The 19,943-nt window shown below is 44.6% G+C and overlaps 2 protein-coding genes across 5 annotated transcripts in view; both read right to left on the reverse strand.

The window, feature by feature from the left end:
- Positions 1–3,714, reverse strand: part of hmcn2 (hemicentin 2) — a 50,541-nt gene extending 46,827 nt beyond the window's left edge. For 3 of the 4 annotated variants that reach the window (XM_061768734.1, XM_061768733.1, XM_061768738.1), the window contains exons 1-2: positions 3,363–3,714; positions 167–237 (exon numbers count right to left, since the gene is read on the reverse strand). In XM_061768734.1, the coding sequence (XP_061624718.1) occupies positions 167–237; positions 3,363–3,642 (351 nt within the window). In that variant the 5' untranslated portion in view covers positions 3,643–3,714. Of the gene's footprint in view, positions 1–166; positions 238–2,379; positions 2,572–3,362 lie in introns of those variants that run through there. The other variant, XM_061768735.1, reaches the window with a different exon arrangement.
- A 905-nt stretch (positions 3,715–4,619) lies between these two features.
- LOC133475626 (neuronal calcium sensor 1) lies at positions 4,620–19,060 on the reverse strand. The gene is made up of 9 exons (XM_061768739.1): positions 18,825–19,060; positions 18,249–18,387; positions 17,476–17,585; positions 15,023–15,047; positions 9,612–9,750; positions 7,615–7,693; positions 7,143–7,231; positions 6,296–6,373; positions 4,620–5,841 (listed from the first exon to the last, which is right to left on the reverse strand). Exons 3-9 carry the CDS (start codon positions 17,537–17,539, stop codon positions 5,743–5,745), a joined length of 573 nt encoding a protein of 190 aa, XP_061624723.1. The 5' UTR covers positions 17,540–17,585; positions 18,249–18,387; positions 18,825–19,060; the 3' UTR covers positions 4,620–5,742.
- Positions 19,061–19,943: the final 883 nt, after the last annotated feature.

A 19,943-nucleotide genomic window follows, 5' to 3' on the forward strand; every position in this document is an offset into this window, starting at 1 on the left:
TCCTGCTTTACCTGGCTTCAAATCTTCAGGGATCAGACTATTGTTTTCACTGCGTTATATTGACCCTATCCCGACACAGTCCACATACAGTACACTCACATAAAGCCTGAGATAATATTGTGGTGTATTAATGGCGCAATGATCGCTGCACGTGTTCTGTTCCCACCTGAACAAACAGCTCTTGAAGATCCTGCTGGAACTTTTTAGGGTCGGTGGTGATGGACACGGGACCGATATCTACAAGGATGAAAAGATAGACCAAATAATTTCCAACAGAGACGCACTCTGGAACAACATTTCAGAAACATGTTGAGTACAAAATATATGACTCTTTAGGGAAGACAAGCATTTCTGTTGTCATCCATCACAAAGGTGTTTCATGGTGTTCCTTGAAACCAGACGTGGGTAAAGTAGACAAATATCGTACGCAAGTAAGAGTACTGTTAATTCGAAAATAATATGACTCAAGTAAAAAATAGCCCTCCAAAATAATTACTTGAGTAAGAGTAAGAAAGTACTCAGTGAGTAACTTTGCAATTATTTTTTTTTAAATCAGAGAATGAATCTCAAATAAAATAAACAGAACTTCAATAAAATATGAACGTGCAAATTCAGATATTGATGAACAATATGACTTCATCTAGAACATAAGAAATGCAATCCTTGTTGCATGAACGGATGAAGCCTGCTCGGATGAAAGGGCGAAACGTCTTCTAAGACAAACACAACGGTCCAGTTGCCATCGATACAATGAAATGACCCGGATCAATAACAATATTCACAGGCATAACATCATCAAATCTTTACAAAATAAAACCATTGGAAAATAACAAATTCAGCTCCAAGAAATGGTCTTATACTATATTATTTACACTGCTTCAACAGCACAATATTGTCGGCTCACTAGGCACGAACAAGGCTGCTGTGGATAGAAAAAGTATACACACCCCTCTTCAAAATGCCAGGTGTTTGAGTTGTAAAAAATATTGCCAAAGATAAATCATTTTTAAAAAAAACTTTCCACCATTAACCTGACCTAGAATTTCTCCGATTCAACTGATTTATTTGTGTATCTTTTTTAGAGGGGGAGGTAAAAATAAACGACTGAAATAAACTTGAACGTGATTGACTTGGTTTAACTTGCTGCCTTCTTGGCCAGGTCACCGTTGCAAAAGAGACGTTCTGTTTTAACTGGTTTATAAATAAAGTTTCAATAAGATAAATACAAATAAATCTGGTTGCACAAAGATGCACTCCCTCTTATAACTGGCACGTGGCTGTGTTCAGAAGTAACAGATCACATTCACACTCATGTTTAGTGGGAGTCCACACACACCTGCCACCATTTGCATTTTGAAGTGGGAAAAAACAACAACAACAACAACAACAACACATGCATAGGGGCTTACAGAAACGTGTGTGTGCGCGTGTGTGAGAGAGAGAGAGAGAGAGAGAGAGAACAAGATGCATGTTTTACAGTTACTTGTGACCATAAAATAGTGCTAATGTTGCCATATGCACAGCCAAAACAACAGCCAAAATATCTGCAACTTAGCGCAAGGTGTTTTTTCAAGTTAGAAGTGGGCTGAAATTTCCAAGTTTGGGCAGTGACAAAACTACGCTGCATGTTAAAGCTGTTGTTTTTCGTCGTCTGTAATGTAAACACGAGTCGCGCGCGGCTGTCACGACTCACTTTGATTGGCCCGCAAAGCCCAACAGAACATGTGACTTTCTTGTGTCGTTTGATTGGTGAACTTGAGTCAAACATCACTGCGGTAATCACGGCGGATTGGAGCAACCGTGCCCGATGGCGAAGTTGAACGAAAAAGTCTCAAAATAGATCGTGCATGCAATTATTGATAAATGAAAGTAGCGAACGGCATGTAAGTCATCGTCACGGAGTAAAAGTACCGTTTCTTCTTAACATAAATACTCCAGTAAAAGTAAAAAGTATGCTTCAGCAATTTATCCAAAATGTGACTTGAGTCATTGTAACGAAGTAAATAAAGCGCCTTCCAACCCACCACTGCTTCAAAGTCAACCATGCATGCCTTTACAGACCTTGTTTTATGCATTGGGGGGACAGTCATGATGGAACACAATGGGACCTTCAACAAACACATTTTTCCATCATGTCTTGGTAAAATGGAAATAAAATAATGGAGGATAGGCCCCTAACTAATCTGACTAATTCATTTAGTGCGTCTCAGTCATCATGTATTTTCGGTGGACAGCTCTTAATTGCATGAGTGTTTCTAGTGTATGCCTGAGAATACTAATTGCGGTTGAATTGGGTCGCTTGATCCTAGGTGCGCCCGGTTAGTAGATCATCTGTTTGCGTGAACAATCAAGTTTGCGCTCATTTTTGCACGCACAAACCTTTGTAAATCAAGACTGCGAGGCCCGTCTCCGAGTGGGGAATGACGCGGAACTTGACATGGCATCGCCTCCCCGGTCTCACCGGCTCCACGTGAGCACCCGTCAGAGGCCTGACAGCAATCCAGAACCTTTCCAAGGTCCTCGGTGGCGGGCCACGTTAAACAAAATTAGACCAACTGTTTGATGTTACGGCAAACCAGGGGGACAGTCCCTCCTCCCGGCACCACCGCCCCCAGGCTGGCTGCATTGTTTTTCCCGGAGGCTAGGATGGTGGCGAGGGGGCGGGCTGTGGAGGGTGATTGAGGTAATTACACACAGGCAGACAGCATGTGCTTCTCATCAGGGCCCGAAACACCCTCCCCCATTCGAGCACTCTTATTCTCCAGCTCCATGAGCTTTTCCCATATGGGCCGCCTACAGGGAAGGTGCCAGCAGCCTTACCTGTCCCGCTTTTGGTTCACTTTGACAACTTCAAAGGTCTGTTACCAGTTTGCCCCTCAAACAAAAAAGGATGTGTCAAAGTAACCATTTTGAGTAAGACCGCATTATTCATTTTGGGGATCGAATGAGATTTAATTCAAGAGCTGCTTTCAAAAAAAAAAATAATCTGGACTTTTTTTTTTTTAATGAAATGCTAATAATAGCATATTATTCTAATGGCCGTCAGAACAACTTTTGATGTGGTTGCAGTACTTTTAAAATACACTCCATCATCTGAAAGGTGTCTCAAATATTTGGTTACCTCTTTTAGTTAAACATAACATAAAATAGCCTACACAGCTATTTAAGCGTTTGTATTTGTATTGGTCGTATATCGATTTACCTTTTATGCTGTTGTCTCATGTATTTTAAAAAAAAAATGCATCACCACTTACAGTACGTAGACGTGCTGAAAGTTTATTAATGCAGTCAAATAGTCACAATTCATTCCCCAAAAAGGTGCATTTTCTCCATCAGAGCGTTTCGGGTGGCGCAAACTGTACCTGGATCATGGAATGGGACCAGAACAAAGTTTCTGATGGGTCTGGTCCTCCGGTTGAGGGTCTTGTGCAGGATCCGCGAGGCGCCGTCGATCACCTGCTTGAGGTCGTCGTACATGGAGCCGGTCACGTCGAACACAAAGGCCAGGGTCGAGGCGCTGTCAGCCTCCTCCAAAGCGGGGGATGCCCGCAGCCTGCGCACGCCGCTGCACAGCACCAGGACCAGCCACGTTATCAAGAAACCCTTCATCTCGTGGATTCTAATGCGCGCGTCTGCGGCCATGAGGCGAACTTGATTCGACCTTTCAAAATACGTATCAAGGAGCAGGAGTGGGACTCGATTTTCAATCGGGGGGTTGGGGGGGGGGCGGGGGAAGTGGCGCTATAAAATGGGTAAAGTCAAGTCAAGTTTGCAGCAAAGTGTGGAGCGGCTGCCTCGGAGCTCTGGTGGTCTGACGCTCCAAACCGGGGGGGGGGGGGGCGGAGATCGGTATGCAAACGTTCTGCGCACACACAACCCGACTTGCACGCGGGAGTGCGCGTAACTCGACCCTCGAACATCGTCTCACCCTCGTGTTGACTGACACGCATCCTTTCTTCACTTGGACTCATCCAATTGTCTATATGATCCACATGGGACTGGAGTCAAGGAATTCATGAATGGAATTAACATGCCACAGGAAACTAACGTGATAACAGTTAACTCCATGCACATTTCATTGATTCTAATGCACAATCAATGAAATGTATGTCAATTTCATTTATGAGCAGGTGAGCCTCCTCACTAGATAACAAACGAAATCCATCAGATTAGAAGGTTCACCTGCTCATAAATCAAATCTACGTACATTTCATTGATTCTGAGAATAAATGTAGTAGACTTCATTTCTCATCAGCTCAGCGTCTGTTTAATGACAACAAGTAACCAAATGTGGCAGTTCCACCATGAACGACTCCTTTCCCCATTGTAAAAATCCCCATTGTGTTTTCACAGCTCCGACAGCGTTTGTGGCTACTTTGTTGGACTCCTCCAAGAATACATGCCTGCACAGGTATTTGCATCAAAAGTGTGCGTGCGTTCTAACGTCGGGAGTAGCAAAGAGGCCGGGAAAAAAACACACACACACAAATGCACATCATTATTCATTCATTCAGTCCCAACAAATACTATACGTCGACAGTGTCCTAAACATTACGTCTCCGTTGCTAACAATTGCAACCTAAGCGGAATTTAAAATCACACAGACTTAAGGACACGCAGCCATTTAAATGCATTTATTATGTGCTCTCATACTGATCAATGACAGGTAAATGGCATTTGTCATTCAGTAAACTATCATTTGCATAAGGCATAACATCAGTGACAGTGCTAAGACGTGTGACCGCTGCAAGAGAAATGATTAAGGATTGCTAGAAGGCACGATCACATGCTCTGGCTAAACACAGCTGGGCAAATATAATGTGGACGAAAAGGAAAAAAAAAAAAAATGCAGTGCAAAACATTTCAACCACTTTGATGAAAAGTAAAACTTCATTTATTTTTGAAGAGGTGAACAACTCTTGAAGGCAGCAAAGCAGGAACTACGGTCAATTAGCATAATACCCTATTTACATATTACAAGACACTGCTTTGTAACTTTCCATTAGTGTTCAACTTGTAACACACTTTTCCATGTTCAACTCTGGAGTCAGCTCTCTGCTTCTCCTTGTGGAAAAAGTCTGGAAAAGCCTCCAAAGGGATTCGTCTCCTGGGACTTTTGGCGGGGAAAGTGTGCGCACAGACAGCACACACAGTAGCGGCAGAACCATGTAGAAGTGGCGTCAGAAGATGTGTCCACAATCCTCGGTGGAGACACAAACTCGCGTCTGCCGAATGTCAGTCCACTCACTCGAGATTCATCGCTGGGAGGCCGCAATGCGCTCGTTTACGGGGCAGGATTTGTCCGATTCCAATGCTAAACCGGATCCGTCTCGCGGGGTTAGGAGAAAACATGTCTTTGCTCACACCATGCACGATAATCACTTGAATGGTGTGTTGGAAATATGCATTCACAAGCTGGCTTCGCAGCTGACAAAACGCCGAGCACCATGTCAGCAACAATTGGCAGAGGAGCGCAGAGGCCGGTGGATTACGAGGCGGCGGAGGAGGCATTCAAACACCATTTGATTGCCAGCAAACAAGTGGGTCGCTTGAATAATTCATAAGAACAAACTGTGAGCCGAAAGCAGCTGCTTCGCTCCGGATTTAGGCCATTCGCTGATTTTTCTTCCTTTTTTATTTGCTGAGATGACACAAGGATGGCAAAATATTGGCTTGTCGCAACTTCCCCTTGGCTAGGCGTGCACGTGGCTTGCACACGAATACGCCGCTCACCTTACATTCTTAGACTAGACCATCATAGAGAGACAGCGCTTGAACAATAGAAGGGTCGGCCTTGGAGCCCTCCTGAAACTCCTGCAGAGTCAGTTTCCCGTCTGCGTTCTGGAAGAGGAACATCAGACAGAGACGCCATTACCGCACCGTTACCAGCAGGGGGCGAACGAGGCCCCCAGAGCGGACCACATTGCTGCATTTCAGTGCTTTTGGTCTGATGTAGGCTCAGCGGGCTTGGATTTTAGCCAGTTTACTGACACGAATCGCCAAGTGCAGCTTGGACACGCCCATCCAGGGCTCAGCTCATCATTCACTGAAGACGAGTAGATTCCCTGAGCTCAGAGAATGGCCACTGGCACTGAGGGCCAGGGCGGAAAGAGACTGGATAATGTTGACAGTATGAATGACACTGTGATAGAGACCGCTGGCATTTCTAAATTGAACAGTGTCCATCTCAATTCCCTGGAGGGAGCAGCTACACTTTTTTCACTGGCAAACGGGATGTGTGCACTGCTCTTAAACACAGTGCACATCAAGTCTGTTGAGCAACAGAAACACTAACCTTGTCCATCATTGCAAAAATGCGGTCCACTCGCTTTTCTGGGGTGTTTTCTTCTTCCGGCAGATCCACGGTGTTTCCCTGAAATACCAACTCATTACACTTACCGTTGCAAAAACAAGCAGGCTCGAGTACAGTGGAACCTCAACTTTCAAACAGCCCAAAAGATTGTTTAAGAAAAAAATAAAAAATCTGACGTCAAGATGAGATGTCGGCGTACCCACTCGAGATCAGTTCAGCTAGCAAGTATTCATTCATATTCTGCTTTTTCTAGAATATTTCTTTCATTCTTATTTTTTTTTATTAAAAATGAGGAGTTTTATTATTCTAACATATACAATAACAATACAAGCCATCGCTGGAGAAGGCGACCGCGCCAGATTTAATGGGAGAAAGTTGATCCAACACAGCGTGGCGTGAAGTTAGAGCGGCTAGGTAGCCAGCAGGCTAAGCAGCAGCGTGGTCCAGTCCGTGACGATTTATGGCACCGACGAGCGCAAAACAGAAGCGGGATTCTACCTGGGGCCAAGGTACAGCAAGGGATCCTGGTTAAAGTAAGCCATTTCAAACTACAAAGAAAAAAACACTCTGTACGGAGACGCAACAGCTAAAATGCGTCAGTCAAAACGTGCCAGCGTACTCTCTTAGCGGTTCAATAAATACTTTTCAAATAATCAAATTGGATTTCATTTCTTGGACTTTTATTTTGGAAAAGTACAAGGAGTAACAATTTGATAGTGATTCACTCGTTACTGTCGACACGGATAGCGATTGGGTTTTTAGGGTACAAGTCCGACCACTAGCGTTTGACCTTTAAGGTGCCACTGTATGTACTTTTTGGTCAACTTACCACCATCTTATAAATGGCATCTACTATGTTCAACATCTCATCGCGGGTGATGAAGCCATCGTTATCCAAGTCATATAGCTTGAAAGCCCCTGAAAAGAGAATTCAAGTATTAAAGTAGGTGGTTTACTACAGCCTAGAGGCTCAGTCAGTAATATGGGCTGGTGAGCAAATGTCATCATTCCAGAGTTACTATGACCTCAATAAATATAACAAGAAAACAATTTTTAAAATATATTATGCACCATTGGTCTTCAGCAAGGAATAATAAAGCTGCTAGTTTAAAAAAAAACTTAGGCAGGCAACTAAAAATACGTTGGATAAAGTATTTTTTCTGTTTTGCTAATTTAAAAAAAAAAAAAAAAAAAAGGTCATCACATCAGGTCATGCGGGAGTGTCTTGCACAAAACAGTAAAACCCAATTCTAAATCCTGTCATGTAATTGTCAGCAGTAGCGATAGAGGGTACATCTTACATCTCAGTTTCTCATCCAGAGTTCCCCGAGAAGTCACAGACAACGCTTGGATGAACTCTGAGAACTCGATGCGTCCATCCTAGAAAATGGCACAAGCGAGGAAACTTCACATTTACACTTCCTCAGAGACGTCCTTACTGCATTCCGCTTAAAACAGGGCCAGACGTTCGCTTCCGGTTTGTTGCTATTTTTTCCCTGCACTTCGATCTCTCCGGGGGCAGAAATACGTCACCTCCGGTCGTTAGTTAGATGGATGCCAATGGCTCCCAGTCTGAAAAGTTACACTAAGCAAACACTGGGTACTGAAGAGTAATCCTTATAGGGTTTTCAAGAATATGGTAGGCACTTCATCATGATCTCCAGCTCATAATGTGTGCTGTTTTGTACTGTGGACTGGGTTGGACAGGAAGGTCAAATGTGCCGTGGATTCACGGCAGCTCATCGCTCAAGTTATCACTCAGTAGTAGCGTGCGCCGTGCAACAGCGACCATCTCATTGAAAGCGGCTTCACGTTACCTTCGCTTAGCTGTGTGCTCTACGTGGCCTGTCAAGACATTCTCGATGGCTGTAGACTCAACAGACATGCTCATTACTAGGCTTTACACGATCAGGATTTTTGGGGCCAATAACCGATCGCATTTAAGTTGACAAGATAAAGCCCAGTGATCGTAAAAAACGGGATGCGGTGGTATCGGAATACAAGATTTTAGAGCAAATTTGTCTTGTAGTCTTGTAGTCTGACCCGGGCATTACGTGTTGTCTGTCTCAGACGTGTTGTCTGTCCCACACCGCCGACATGCTTTTTAATTTTCTTCTTTTTATATAACTTAATTGGCCGTCAGATACTTACAGTACTACGTCAAAAGACACGCGACAAGGCTAAAAATAAACTAGCTTTTGGATTCAAATATACTGTGCACGATGGCGAATCAATGACGTCACTGATCGGATCGGCGAATTATGACATTAAAGCCGATCAGCATAAAATGCTAATTATCGGCCGATACCGATCAGGCCGATAAAATCGGTGTAAAGTCTTCTCATTACATACGGTAAGTCATTAAAAACACTGCAAAGATCAGTGCATTCTTCAACAAACGGGTGTTTGACGTCAATGAAGGTAAAAGATGAACATCAGCCAAAGGGGGGCTGTCTCATCTTCAAGACACAAAGCATCTTAAACAAAGCCAATCACGCTGCAGGGCTTACTTACATATAGGCAGATGTTGAAATTGAAAGACAATTTGTCTCCTAAATGACATTCTAAAGGTCTCTACAGACTGTAATGAAATGAATAGTATGTAACATTAATAAAGTACGTACACTTTGTCCCTACGCTTAAGAAGATAGTCAACTACAGCAAAAAGAAAATCTGATTTGGCATGAACGTGTCGCAAACGTCTACCTTTGACCTGTGACTCTAATAAGCACCTAATGAGCATTCATTTTCAGGAAACTGAATCTTCTGAATGATATGAAATGGCAAAAATCAATCAGAAAGCCATTCAAATGATTTGTATCCGACAATGGAAAAAGCTCCCCAGACTCCAGTACCTAACGTGTCTGTTGCAAGCAACTGTCCTTGTAGAACATGGGTGTCAAACTCATTTTTGTCGCGGGCCACATTATAGTTATGGCTTCCCTCGGGGGGCCGTTATGACTGTCAACCCATATAAAATATTGTCTTATATAATGACATATACACAACAAAGTGATGGATAACTAGTTTTAAAATCAGAAGCCAATAAAAAATGGTGATTGGTAACATAAAGGGCTTGCAATATCTCAACATTATACAAGTAACGACACCAATTTTGGTATTTTCACAAGAAACATGAAGTCGACACACATGATTCGCTTTCGCGGGCCGGATCTGGCCCCCGGGCCACCAGTTTGACACCTGTGTCCAAGAAGAACCTTTTCGACATAATACTGAATCACTAGACAACAAATGGACAAGGGTTTGCCCTACATTGCTGCGATAGTAAATGACAAACCTTATTTTCATCAAACACATTGAAGACAAAAGAGGCGAACTTTGTGGGATCTCCAAAGGGAAAGAACTGCTTGTATATCTTCTGAAATCCAACAGAATCAAGCTGTCCACTGGGACAATCTTTAATGAAGCCTTTGTACCTGTCGGGAAAACAGACAGATGCAAACAATACTGAATCAATAGACACAAACTGTACAAAGAAGAAGAGAGGGTAGCGTAATCATGATGAACATCTCATGTCGGCACTGGACATGTAGCTGGGATGCGTCTGATGAAAAAGGTGAAGTGCTCAGCTATTTGTCTCATTCACAGGTAAGACAATTGTTGTTATCTAATAGCGAGCCCGGGGTGGTGTGCTGTCATCGAATTAGTCTCTCGTCCTCGTTTGATAATATGCACGGCTGACCGATAAGTCTGAGCGTTTCTCCTTAACCCTTGAAAATGACATATCTCGAGAGCTACTTAATGTACATTAGACGCAAATATTGACGCAATTCATCAGCAATTTCAAGTGCAGTCACACAGACTTGGGCAGCTTCCTTGTACGGCTCGATCAAGAACCAAGGCAGCCCCACTGAACGCGAAGAACTTCAAGCAAAAGCGTGTTCGCCTGTACCAGCAGTGGTCACCAACTACTTGATTGTGCAACCAATGACACTTCAGTCGTATGTTTATTTGAACATTTTCCCAATTTGTTAAACCGTGTTCCCTGATACAGGCTAAGGCACGTAAGCGGAAGAAACAAGCGTGGCGAGCAGTTAAAATGGTTGCGTTCTTTTTCACTCAAGTGAGTTGCTTGAACAACGTACGGAACCTGGACGATATGGGATGTGAAATTTAGACGTATTGCGCTGTGCAGCAAAGAGCAACCAGCACTCTTTGGGTTCTGGAGACTTTAACACTTCTCCTTTCCTGTGCTGTAAAGGTCAAAGGCTGTTCAAATCAAATCAAAGTGCAGAAAGCTGCTGTGAGAGACTGACTCGTGTCTCGGTCTCTTCTGGCTACAAACAGTCAGTACACTGAATTGAGTGAGCTTTTCAAATTCATTCTTTTCCGTACTGTCAATTGGACACATTCATGACCAAATAGTTTTTTTCAATTGCAATTAATGTATGTTTCCATGGAATTCTGTACTTTTTTTTTTTTTTTTTTTTTTGAGACATCCATTTTCTATACTACTTATCCTGTTCCAGGTTGCAGGGAGTTGGAGCCTATCCCGTCAGCCAATCACAGGGCAAATGCACATTTAGAGACAGACGACCTTTCACCTTCTTGCTGTTCCTGAGTGTTAATTGAACTCAAAACACTGCCTGCACCGAAGTAATGAGAGGGAACCACGACACTGACAGTGACTCCTAAGAGAGACATCACAATTTTAAATAATTCCCATTAGAAGGGTCTCCGGCATTCGATACTCAAAATACACAAAGGAAAAAGAATTCCCGCACACTTAACATCTAGTTCAATCCAATCATTTATTTATTTATTTTTTTTGTGAGGGGGGCAGTTCTGTCACATGCAAGGGAGCCCCAGCTCAGCCCACGCACACTGTACTGCGGAGCCAATGCAGAGGACAATTCGCGTTGCCATGACGACCGGGGCAGAGCGATGGAGATGCGACAGGGCGAGCGGCCACTCGTTTTCTAACTACGTTTAATCTAATCTGGCGATGGCAAAGCAAGCTCCACGGAGTCCGTGCTTTGATGCGTTGCTGCTCCAAGTTCAGAAAAAGAAGCGAGAACCATCTCGCATTTGAATTATCGAGAGGAAAGTGGGGGGGATGAAAGCACGGCTCACTATTAACATGAATACAACCAAAGTGGGATTCGCGGTGCAGCATGTATAAGCCGTATCATATTTCAAGGCCAAAGCAATTTACCTGCAGTCCTCAGTCCGCTTTAATACCCAGTGATTATTATATTATATCTAGGAGACACAATAATGCATTCATTGAGAGAACACGCTGGTGCGCACAAGCTGAGAAAGCCGCATTTTATATTTCGTACATGTTGCACTGGTGCACTAGTCAGCCCAATTTGCTATGTTATGGAAGAAAGTTTGAAAAAGTGTCTGTATTGTCTCATAGGATTGGAATAAAATGATGGATGGTGGGGAAAAAGGGTTTGGCATTTAATCAATTCGTCAAGTAATCAGGTGTGTGCGGAATAAATTGTCGATTTAGAATGGAATGAGGTGGTACACAATTTGTGACATGTAAGAAAAATTGAAGAACTTCAATCATTTTGTTGACAATATGCTAGTCAAATTTCTTTGAAGTATAGCAGTTACATTTAGGGGTTCATGGGATAAAAAGTTTAAAAAGGATAGTTTACCTAATATGAGCATGATTTGACCAGTGGTCGCTTGTAACGCTGACGCTAGATGTGAACATGGAAAGCTTTTTATTGTATGAAAACTTTGGCAATTCTTCCCACAAATACTCGGGTTAGAGTAGGTTCACAAACCAATTAATGTCCAACTTGCATCGCGTATCGAGTAAAAAAAAAAAAAATGTACTTAGGGCAAATGTAGATGTGTGTAACATTGACTAACAATACAACATGGAAAATGAAGGACCTGAATACTAACAGGTATAAGTGAATGAATTCAGTGGATATCAGAAGTTAGCAGGACTAGTGAATTTTTCAAGATCAGTTTCCTTACTTGGTATGATTAGGCCATCAAGTTGAAACTTGAACGTTGGCATGTTCCATCACTTGCCATTTTTAACTTCCAATTCAATCATTTGACCAACGATGTTTATCTCATTGTTTGTACATGATAAACAATGTAAAGTCAACATTTCAGATCATCGGGAACATTAAGGTCGGTTATGTTTGTATTTGAATTCCGGTTGAACTATTGCCATTTTTATTTTTTACTTGAATATGGTACATGACCATGGACACTTACTGGCAGCCGGAGGCATCTGGCTTTGTCAGTTGGAAGTACACACCAAATTGTTTACGAAGAACAGCTTGTACGTAACTTTGACTGGGCTTTCTGCCAGTCAAACGCATTTCCAGTTCCACACACCGTGGCATTCCAGAGTTTCAACATGTATTCCAAATACCAAGCCTTGACTGAACAATACTATGATTTCAAAAGGTTAACACATAGTTCTGAACACAATGTCTCCACAGAAGTCAGCGTTAGTAAACGATAATACAGCCATGGAGACCTGTGTGTCATTTTGACACCAGCCGTCTTTGCCAGCGCCCATCTCATGTTACAAGGACCAGTAACAATCCACAATCCACAATCCACAAAACGTTTGACAGGAGGCCTTTTTGTCCAAGTCGCTCGAACGAAAATATGACCGACACTTAAAAACGGAAGTCAATATTGTCTCCTACTCCTTCTGAAGCAATCGATTGATCCTTCTGTGATTATTTTGGGAGATGATTGCATCAATTCCAAATAGCCGTCGTCAAGTGGTCGTTGTTTGTTCACAGTTTTGAAATTGAGTGGCCGCTTGCTCGTAACGCGTTTTGACCGACAAAGTTACGAGCACGATGCCCATTTCTAATAAGTGCCTCGAAGAAATCTGGCCGTGGAACGTCATTAACTTCTGTGGCGTGGTAGGCGCGCCCCTTTAGCAGATATTGGCGAAGCGGTTGCAGGATTTTGCCGATATTTTTCACACGCCGCCTATTTCCGCTGATGACTGCTAAAATGTCATACTTGGGCGCTGGTCAAAAACCGCAAAAATGCGTTTGACATGCTTTATTGCAAAATAATTGGAGATGGAAAATTCTTGATACAATATTATTTTTTATCTACATGCTGATACCTGATTACTGATGCTAAATCAATATTGCTATGTCTTACTAAATATAACATTTGAATCAAATTTTGTAAACAAATGCTGAAATAATGTCCTCAATAAACTGGCTTTAAAATGCAGCGCATAAAATATTTGACTTATTCCTCAGTTGCGGTCTAGCATTTACAATTTGTTTCCCTTTTACCAAGCTAGCAATGAGGAATTACAGCGGAGCGGACACACATTGCCAGCACACTCGCGTCAGCCGCTCTTCACAGCCTGAATCGGAATCGGCTTCACTTGTCGAGAACATGAGCGTGTATCCGAAATCTGGCATGGTGACAGATGCACAGCCTATGCTTGGAGTCGTGCTGCACTTGCAGGGACAACGCAACGCAGAAGTACTACTGGGCATAAGGACCCTGAGACCCTCAGGCCTTAGGGGAGCTTGCTTAGAGATTGTGCAGCGCCCAACGACATGTCGGTGTTCATTTCAGGTGAGGCTAGTGAACTCTAATTCTGTTTCTTTTGTGGATAATTCCGAAGGGGAAGCGATTCTCTGCGAACCCTGCTAATTCTTGTGTCTGCGCATGTGCTCCAATTACAAGCCATCTGGCATTTCCCCTGGTAAGATTCTCTGTCGTCCCTCGCCCTCAGCAGTGTTGATTGCTGCTAATCTCCAAGTGGCAACTCAAGCAAACGAAGTGACGGTGGGCTAGCTTGCTTCATGACGCATAGCCTGAGGTGGAGGGGCCCGGGGCTGGAATTCTGCCCCAGCGCACCGAAGAAACAGGCCAGAGACGAGCTACCTTCCAGGCTTTGGCCCGTCCAGCGCGCCATCCCTCATGGGACTCGGGAAAAGTGACCATCTCGCAGAGGCAGCGCTCTTTTCAAGCATGATGATTAGCTTGTGATATGCAAAACCAAAGCAGGAGAATTCAAGTGTGAACATTGGACAATGATTGCTTTATTACAATGAGCCATTTGATCAGATGCGCTATTCTTTGTTGTTTATTGTTCAGGCTGCCCAACAATATCCCAGCGGCAGCGTTCAGCAAACAAATGAGAAGACCGCACTCAAGCTTGAATCATCTTTGTCATGAAGGTGAATGGATCGCTCCTCCGGCGCCCCGGGCTGTCAGATAGCGCCTTCACAATTACATTGGGAAATTCACACCTCCACAGTCATAATCACTCTCACCAGTGTCCTGTGACTTCTTCTGGTCTGGGGTGCTTCTTCCGCATAAATATGTGTCACTTTGATCCACGCAAGTACTGTAAATGTTACATCATCGTGCTCTGAAAAGATGGGGGTACAGATGGAAGGAATAGTTCCCAGCAGCCGTGTGAAGTCTCAAGTTCTGCCGTGATTAAACTCTTGAAAGTCAAATTTCCTTGTGCCCCCGCCATTCTTCCCTTATCAGGCATCCCTTGTCCAAGTTGAGCAAATTGCTAGCGGACACGTTAGCGATACCACACCTGAAAGCTATTCGGTCTCAGGAAGGCTGAAAAAGTCCTTCTATTTTCAGAACGGTATACCGAAACAAAACAATACATAAGTAAACCCTTTGGGCTTTTGGCAAAAGTATTAACATGCAGTTTGATTGCCTGGCGTCCTATAATTAAGAATGAAAGTCCACACTTACCACTGTTGCACCTCTTTTTCTGTAACTGCAAAAGAAATAGAGCGGCGTTAGCTTTGGGACAACATTCATAGCATCATTAATGATCATTGTTTTGGAAATTCAAAGTGTGCCATCATGCACTTAAGTGAAAACAGCAAACATCCAGGTTCCACTGAGTGGATAATCAATAGAACACTCGATCGCGTATCAGAGGGTTTGATGAAAGAACAATTTATCCAGGCCAGAAGAGAACTAGTGCAAGTGAACCCTCAGGACTCGACAAGAGGACAAATAAGGCCGAGCATAGAAGGGTCCGCCACAGCATTAACAAAAAACAGGACGCTTGAAAAGGTTTGACATCTTATCATGGCCGCACAGGCACCGTTTTCGACTAATACCCGATCGACAAAAACCCTCCCAGCTTGGCACTGACTGTCCACGTCTTCAAAGCAAATTTACACCTTGGAAGTTATAAATGGAAATCAATAGAATTAGGTCAACTAGTTGAGACTTTAAATTCATGCTGCTGAGGATGGGTGGCGTCTTCAAGACCCTCGGTTTGCTTGAAGTCAAAGCCAGCGCCCCTCAACGTCCCGCGAGTTAGTTAACTGTTCGATAAGTAGTCGTTAAAGTAGCTCTCGTTCAAAGGGTAGTTAGAAAGTGACAAAACGTCCCCAAAATGTGGGCACAATTTCAAGGTTTCTTCCCGGCACATATTTTGCAGCCGAGGCGTGTCACCCGAAGCATAAAATTGTCCTGTCTGCGATCGCTGCTCATGCTACGCAGGAGGCCGAGTCTGCTAGCGTTCATGTGTACTGCTCACCTAGAAAGGCTCCATGTGGCCTCTGGCATCGAGTGTCACAGTCAATCTCAGACTGTCAGCCGAGATAAACTGCCCTTACAGCTCCACCGATGTAGTCAGACATGGAGGGAGTTCAACATGGCTAACATTTTCATTTCAAACGTTATATAACTCGGTCAGAGCCAATGTGCGATAACGCAATCCGTCCATGCAAGAAAGCGCCGGGGCCTAGTGGGCCGGTTGGCCCTGAAGGGTCTGCTAAAAACCCTCCCGCTTGCACTCTGTCACTGCGAAACCTCTTCATGGCTCTGACAACACAGAAGAATCGTCACGCTATTCGATGGGCCAAGGCTACACCCTGGAGATGTTTGACTACGACCGCCGGTGTTTCCATGTGATGCCAGACTCAACGCTAGTTCTGACCTAATCGGGGATGTCTTTAAGCGCTCTTGTACTCTTGTAAGCTTTTCAGTGACTGTACAATGGCTTCATGTTTAGTTTAGAAAAATGTCTCTGCCTTGAAATCACACACTTGACAGCTCTCACTGCTGGCCAGGCCTTGGTTAGTTGGCTGTCAACACAAGCTATTTTTATTTTTATTTTTTTAAATGGAAAAAAAAAAAAAAACGCCCTCTTTCTTTTCACCACGGAAGCATAGAGACACATAGAGAGAGAAATTTCCTCAGTCCCCGATCTGTCAAAAACCAAAGGAAAGCGTTGACGTGGGAAACCGACAATAAGGCAGCAGGACGAATCCAAGTAAGAAGGACGGGCGTCTCACAGGAGACGGGAGAAGCGACGATCTGGAGGAGGACAGCTCGGTGCCACTCTCAGCGAAGCTAACCAGATAAGATCCTAATTGCGCTGCAATTGCCCGTCGCTGCTCGAAGAGGGCAATTAGCGGATGGGCGAGCGAGAGGAGGAGAGAAACGACGGCAGCAAGCAGGCGGGCCCAGCGCGAAGCCGCGTCTTCCTCCACAGCAATTTCCTGCCATTAGGCAGCTCCCACTCACACCTGCACACCGCACTGCTCAAACGACAACAGTCATAAGAATCAGAACAATAACGATCACCTTGTGCTCTAACACTAACGCACACAAAATGTTGGTAATTCTCAAACGGAGCTGAGCGCAAAACTGGGGAGAATAGTAATGTTGGTCTTATATTCCGAAGGAGGAATAAAAGAATCCTCGAGAGCAAATGCGACAGTGTGCCTAAGCTGTGGATGAGCTCTTCCATTTCTCTCTGCAGTGTCACAGTAAAGCACTCTAACAATATTTATCTTTGTGCAAATCCAATTACTCACATGGAGTGAAGAAGGTGCACTGCTTGCAAGTAAAAACTGCTAATCATTTTTTTTAAAAACCGACAGCTCAATGAAAGCTACAGCATGATTAAAAGATGCGTGTAATTTAGAGCATGACCTTTCACAATTACAATCTGTCCAAGTTTCGAGTTCTTTATTTCCCCAGCTTGAATCCAGTTAGTGCCGTTCCGTTATTGCATTCAATTAGAATGGAAGCAGCGGGAGGGGGGCTATTTGCTGGAAATGACGCCACGGAAAGAAGCATGACAATGCACATTTTGCTTTTTGAACTTCTGTGCAAACTTTAAAAGTTCCAAAAAGATGTACTCGTTGAAGACAAGCAAAAAGCCACCAAAGGATACTCACAGTAGGTTTTTCTCGTCAATTCCTCCACCACCTCTGGCTTGAGCTTGCTGTTGGATTTACCCATGACTTCCAGCTCTCCTCCACACCTTCGAGTCCACCTCTTATGACCTCTGCCAGAAAAACACACAAAGGCAAACCGGTTCAGGCCACCGGCAACGACAAACCAAGGGGACACACGAGTCGGTCACGGTGCCGAATCGTGAGCGCGGCTCTCGCTCGAATCGAACTGAGGCTCGTCAGGTGGTCGACATATTTCAGAGCGCCTGCGGGATGCGTCGCTGCCTTCGCCCCGGGAAGCGAGTCGCCGCTCGGCGGCTGAGGCGAGCACACGTCCGCCGTCACGTCGTCCCACCAGTTCGCTACTGCTCCATATGAGACCCCCCACCCCACACACACACACACACTCTCTTGACACGAGACATAAGAGGGTGTATAAGCAAAAAAAACAAAAAAAGTCAACAAGCACTCGTGCACTCTGCGCTAGAGAGAGATGTGCAAGGAAAAATAGAAGTTCCTGCGTCATTGTGCCATATGAGGGACGCTTCTCGCTCTCAAAATCTCTCAACGCGCAGAGTTGTCTATCAAGCTTTTTAAGACAGACTTGAGGAGTCGAGGCTCTCTCCTCCTCATCCTGTAACTCACGACGACGTGATGCGGTGATTTGCTCCTCTTCTAATAATGATCATGCTGCTGATGACATTTCTCTGCAGCAGAGGCCGCATGTTGAGATGACGGCAGCCGCACGCCGGCCAAATTGTGATGTGTGCAAGCACCTTCACTGCAAACATCTGCGCGCGTCCGTGGCCAGCGAGGTCCGGCTGAGGGAAGACGCGCTGGGAACGACCATCCCGGTCCTCTCCGGTCCTTCTCCGGTGCTCTCCGGTCCTTTCCCGACCTCTTGGGTTTCTTTCACTGTGAACATGAACACACAAGAGCGCACAAATCAACGGTGACGATGGAGCGGAAATGAAACCGCAGACACCAAAAAAAAAAAAAAAAAAAGCTTGGAAAAGCTCTAAAGTAGTCGAACGAAAGAAAAGTGTTGGAGTTCACATTTCAAAGTGAAATTCATTCAGTGCCCTAATAGAAACAGGTGGCGAGAGAAAACTGCTACGAGCGCGTGAATAGCAAATGAATGGCGACGACTTAAGCCGTGAGCGAAGACATATTGAAGTATTTTCACGTATGACGTGGCAAAAAAAAAAAAAAAAAGCAAGCCTACATGGTGAGCGGCGTTGCCTGGAGTGGCGATGCCATAGCAACCGACACACTAACGCTTCGACAGTTTTGCTGCACGCGATGAAGCTGCTAACCTCCCGCCGCGAGTCATAACGCAGCCAACATTGTACCTGCGCGCGACAAGACCGAAGACCGAAGACCGAAGACCGAAGACGCCGTCCGGTCGCTCCGTCAGGCCCGAAGGGAGCACGGATGAAGAAGTGCTGGCGCTGCCGCTTCCTCGCGCATGGCCGCGGCCGCCGCCGACGCCGACAGGGAGTGACCGGGGACCGACGACGTGCAGGCGAGCTGCTGGCCGAGGCGCGCGCACGTCCGGGACTCGCGCATGCGTGTCCCGACTCGGCCACATTCGCGCAAATGTTTCACTCTCTTCAACTTCAATTTACTTAACATGCTCCAAAAAATTATCAATAAGACTCCGTCGTTATTCATTGTTTACACCGTGTATGTAAATATGGATTTGTCTTAAAAGCTTAAAAGTTAAAAAGATCAAATAAAAGATCTGGCCCGAGGCAGGGGCGTCAATAGGTATTATGGATTGAGGGGTGTCGCACACCGAAAACATTGTGTCGAGGGGGGTGGGGGTGCTGATGGAACTTTCTTGTTGTCGACAGGGCAGTGGGGGCAAACAAATATAAGTGGTTTTCTTTCTCTCTTTTTAGAGGGGGATAATACCCCCCCCCAAAAAAAAAATCATCATAACCACAAACAACCAATTAATCTTGGGAGCGCTTAAGAACATTTGAGTTAGTTTATTTTGAAAACAGGCCTAGCGACGCCACTGGCCAGAGTCCCGGTATCCCACTCGAATAAATACAGCCCTGTGCTGAGCAGCAGCACAATGACATCTCCGCGTTCAGATCCAAAACAAGAGACAGACGTACAAAAGAAACTAGAAGGACAAAGGAAGGAAAACAGAGCAAACAATCCCAACTCATTCAATTTGCTGCAGTAACTGGATTATCTTTATTGATCGGGGTGTAATGAGTAAAACTGTCATTACTGTTTTAGTGGTAAATATTTTCTTTGCCTGATTGCAAAAGCTTTGCACTTTAAACCGTAAGTCCCGTAGCAGAATGCCGGCAAACGACATAGGCCGCCTCGACTGTTACTTTTAGCGTAAGCCGCTCAAAAATGGACGACGGTCCTTTGTACGGCCCCGGCGCTGTACATTGGATACCCCTGCTCTAAAGTCACCTTTCCCACTTTGGGACCGTCACTGAGCGACC

Source organism: Phyllopteryx taeniolatus, chromosome 3, assembly GCF_024500385.1.
Source record: "Phyllopteryx taeniolatus isolate TA_2022b chromosome 3, UOR_Ptae_1.2, whole genome shotgun sequence".
Lineage (NCBI taxonomy): Eukaryota > Metazoa > Chordata > Actinopteri > Syngnathiformes > Syngnathidae > Phyllopteryx > Phyllopteryx taeniolatus.

What these genes read in the sequence shown, in the direction of transcription:
- LOC133475626 (XM_061768739.1), bottom strand. Translation starts at nt 17,539, where the DNA reads ATGGGTAAATCCAACAGCAAGCTCAAGCCAGAGGTGGTGGAGGAATTG. An exon ending in ATTGACGAGAAAAACCTACT is followed by an intron (nt 15,048 to 17,475) that starts GTGAGTATCCTT and finishes TTTCTTTTGCAG; the next exon opens with TTACAGAAAAAGAGGTGCAA. An exon ending in ATGTGTTTGATGAAAATAAG is followed by an intron (nt 7,694 to 9,611) that starts GTTTGTCATTTA and finishes GCCATTTTCTAG; the next exon opens with GATGGACGCATCGAGTTCTC.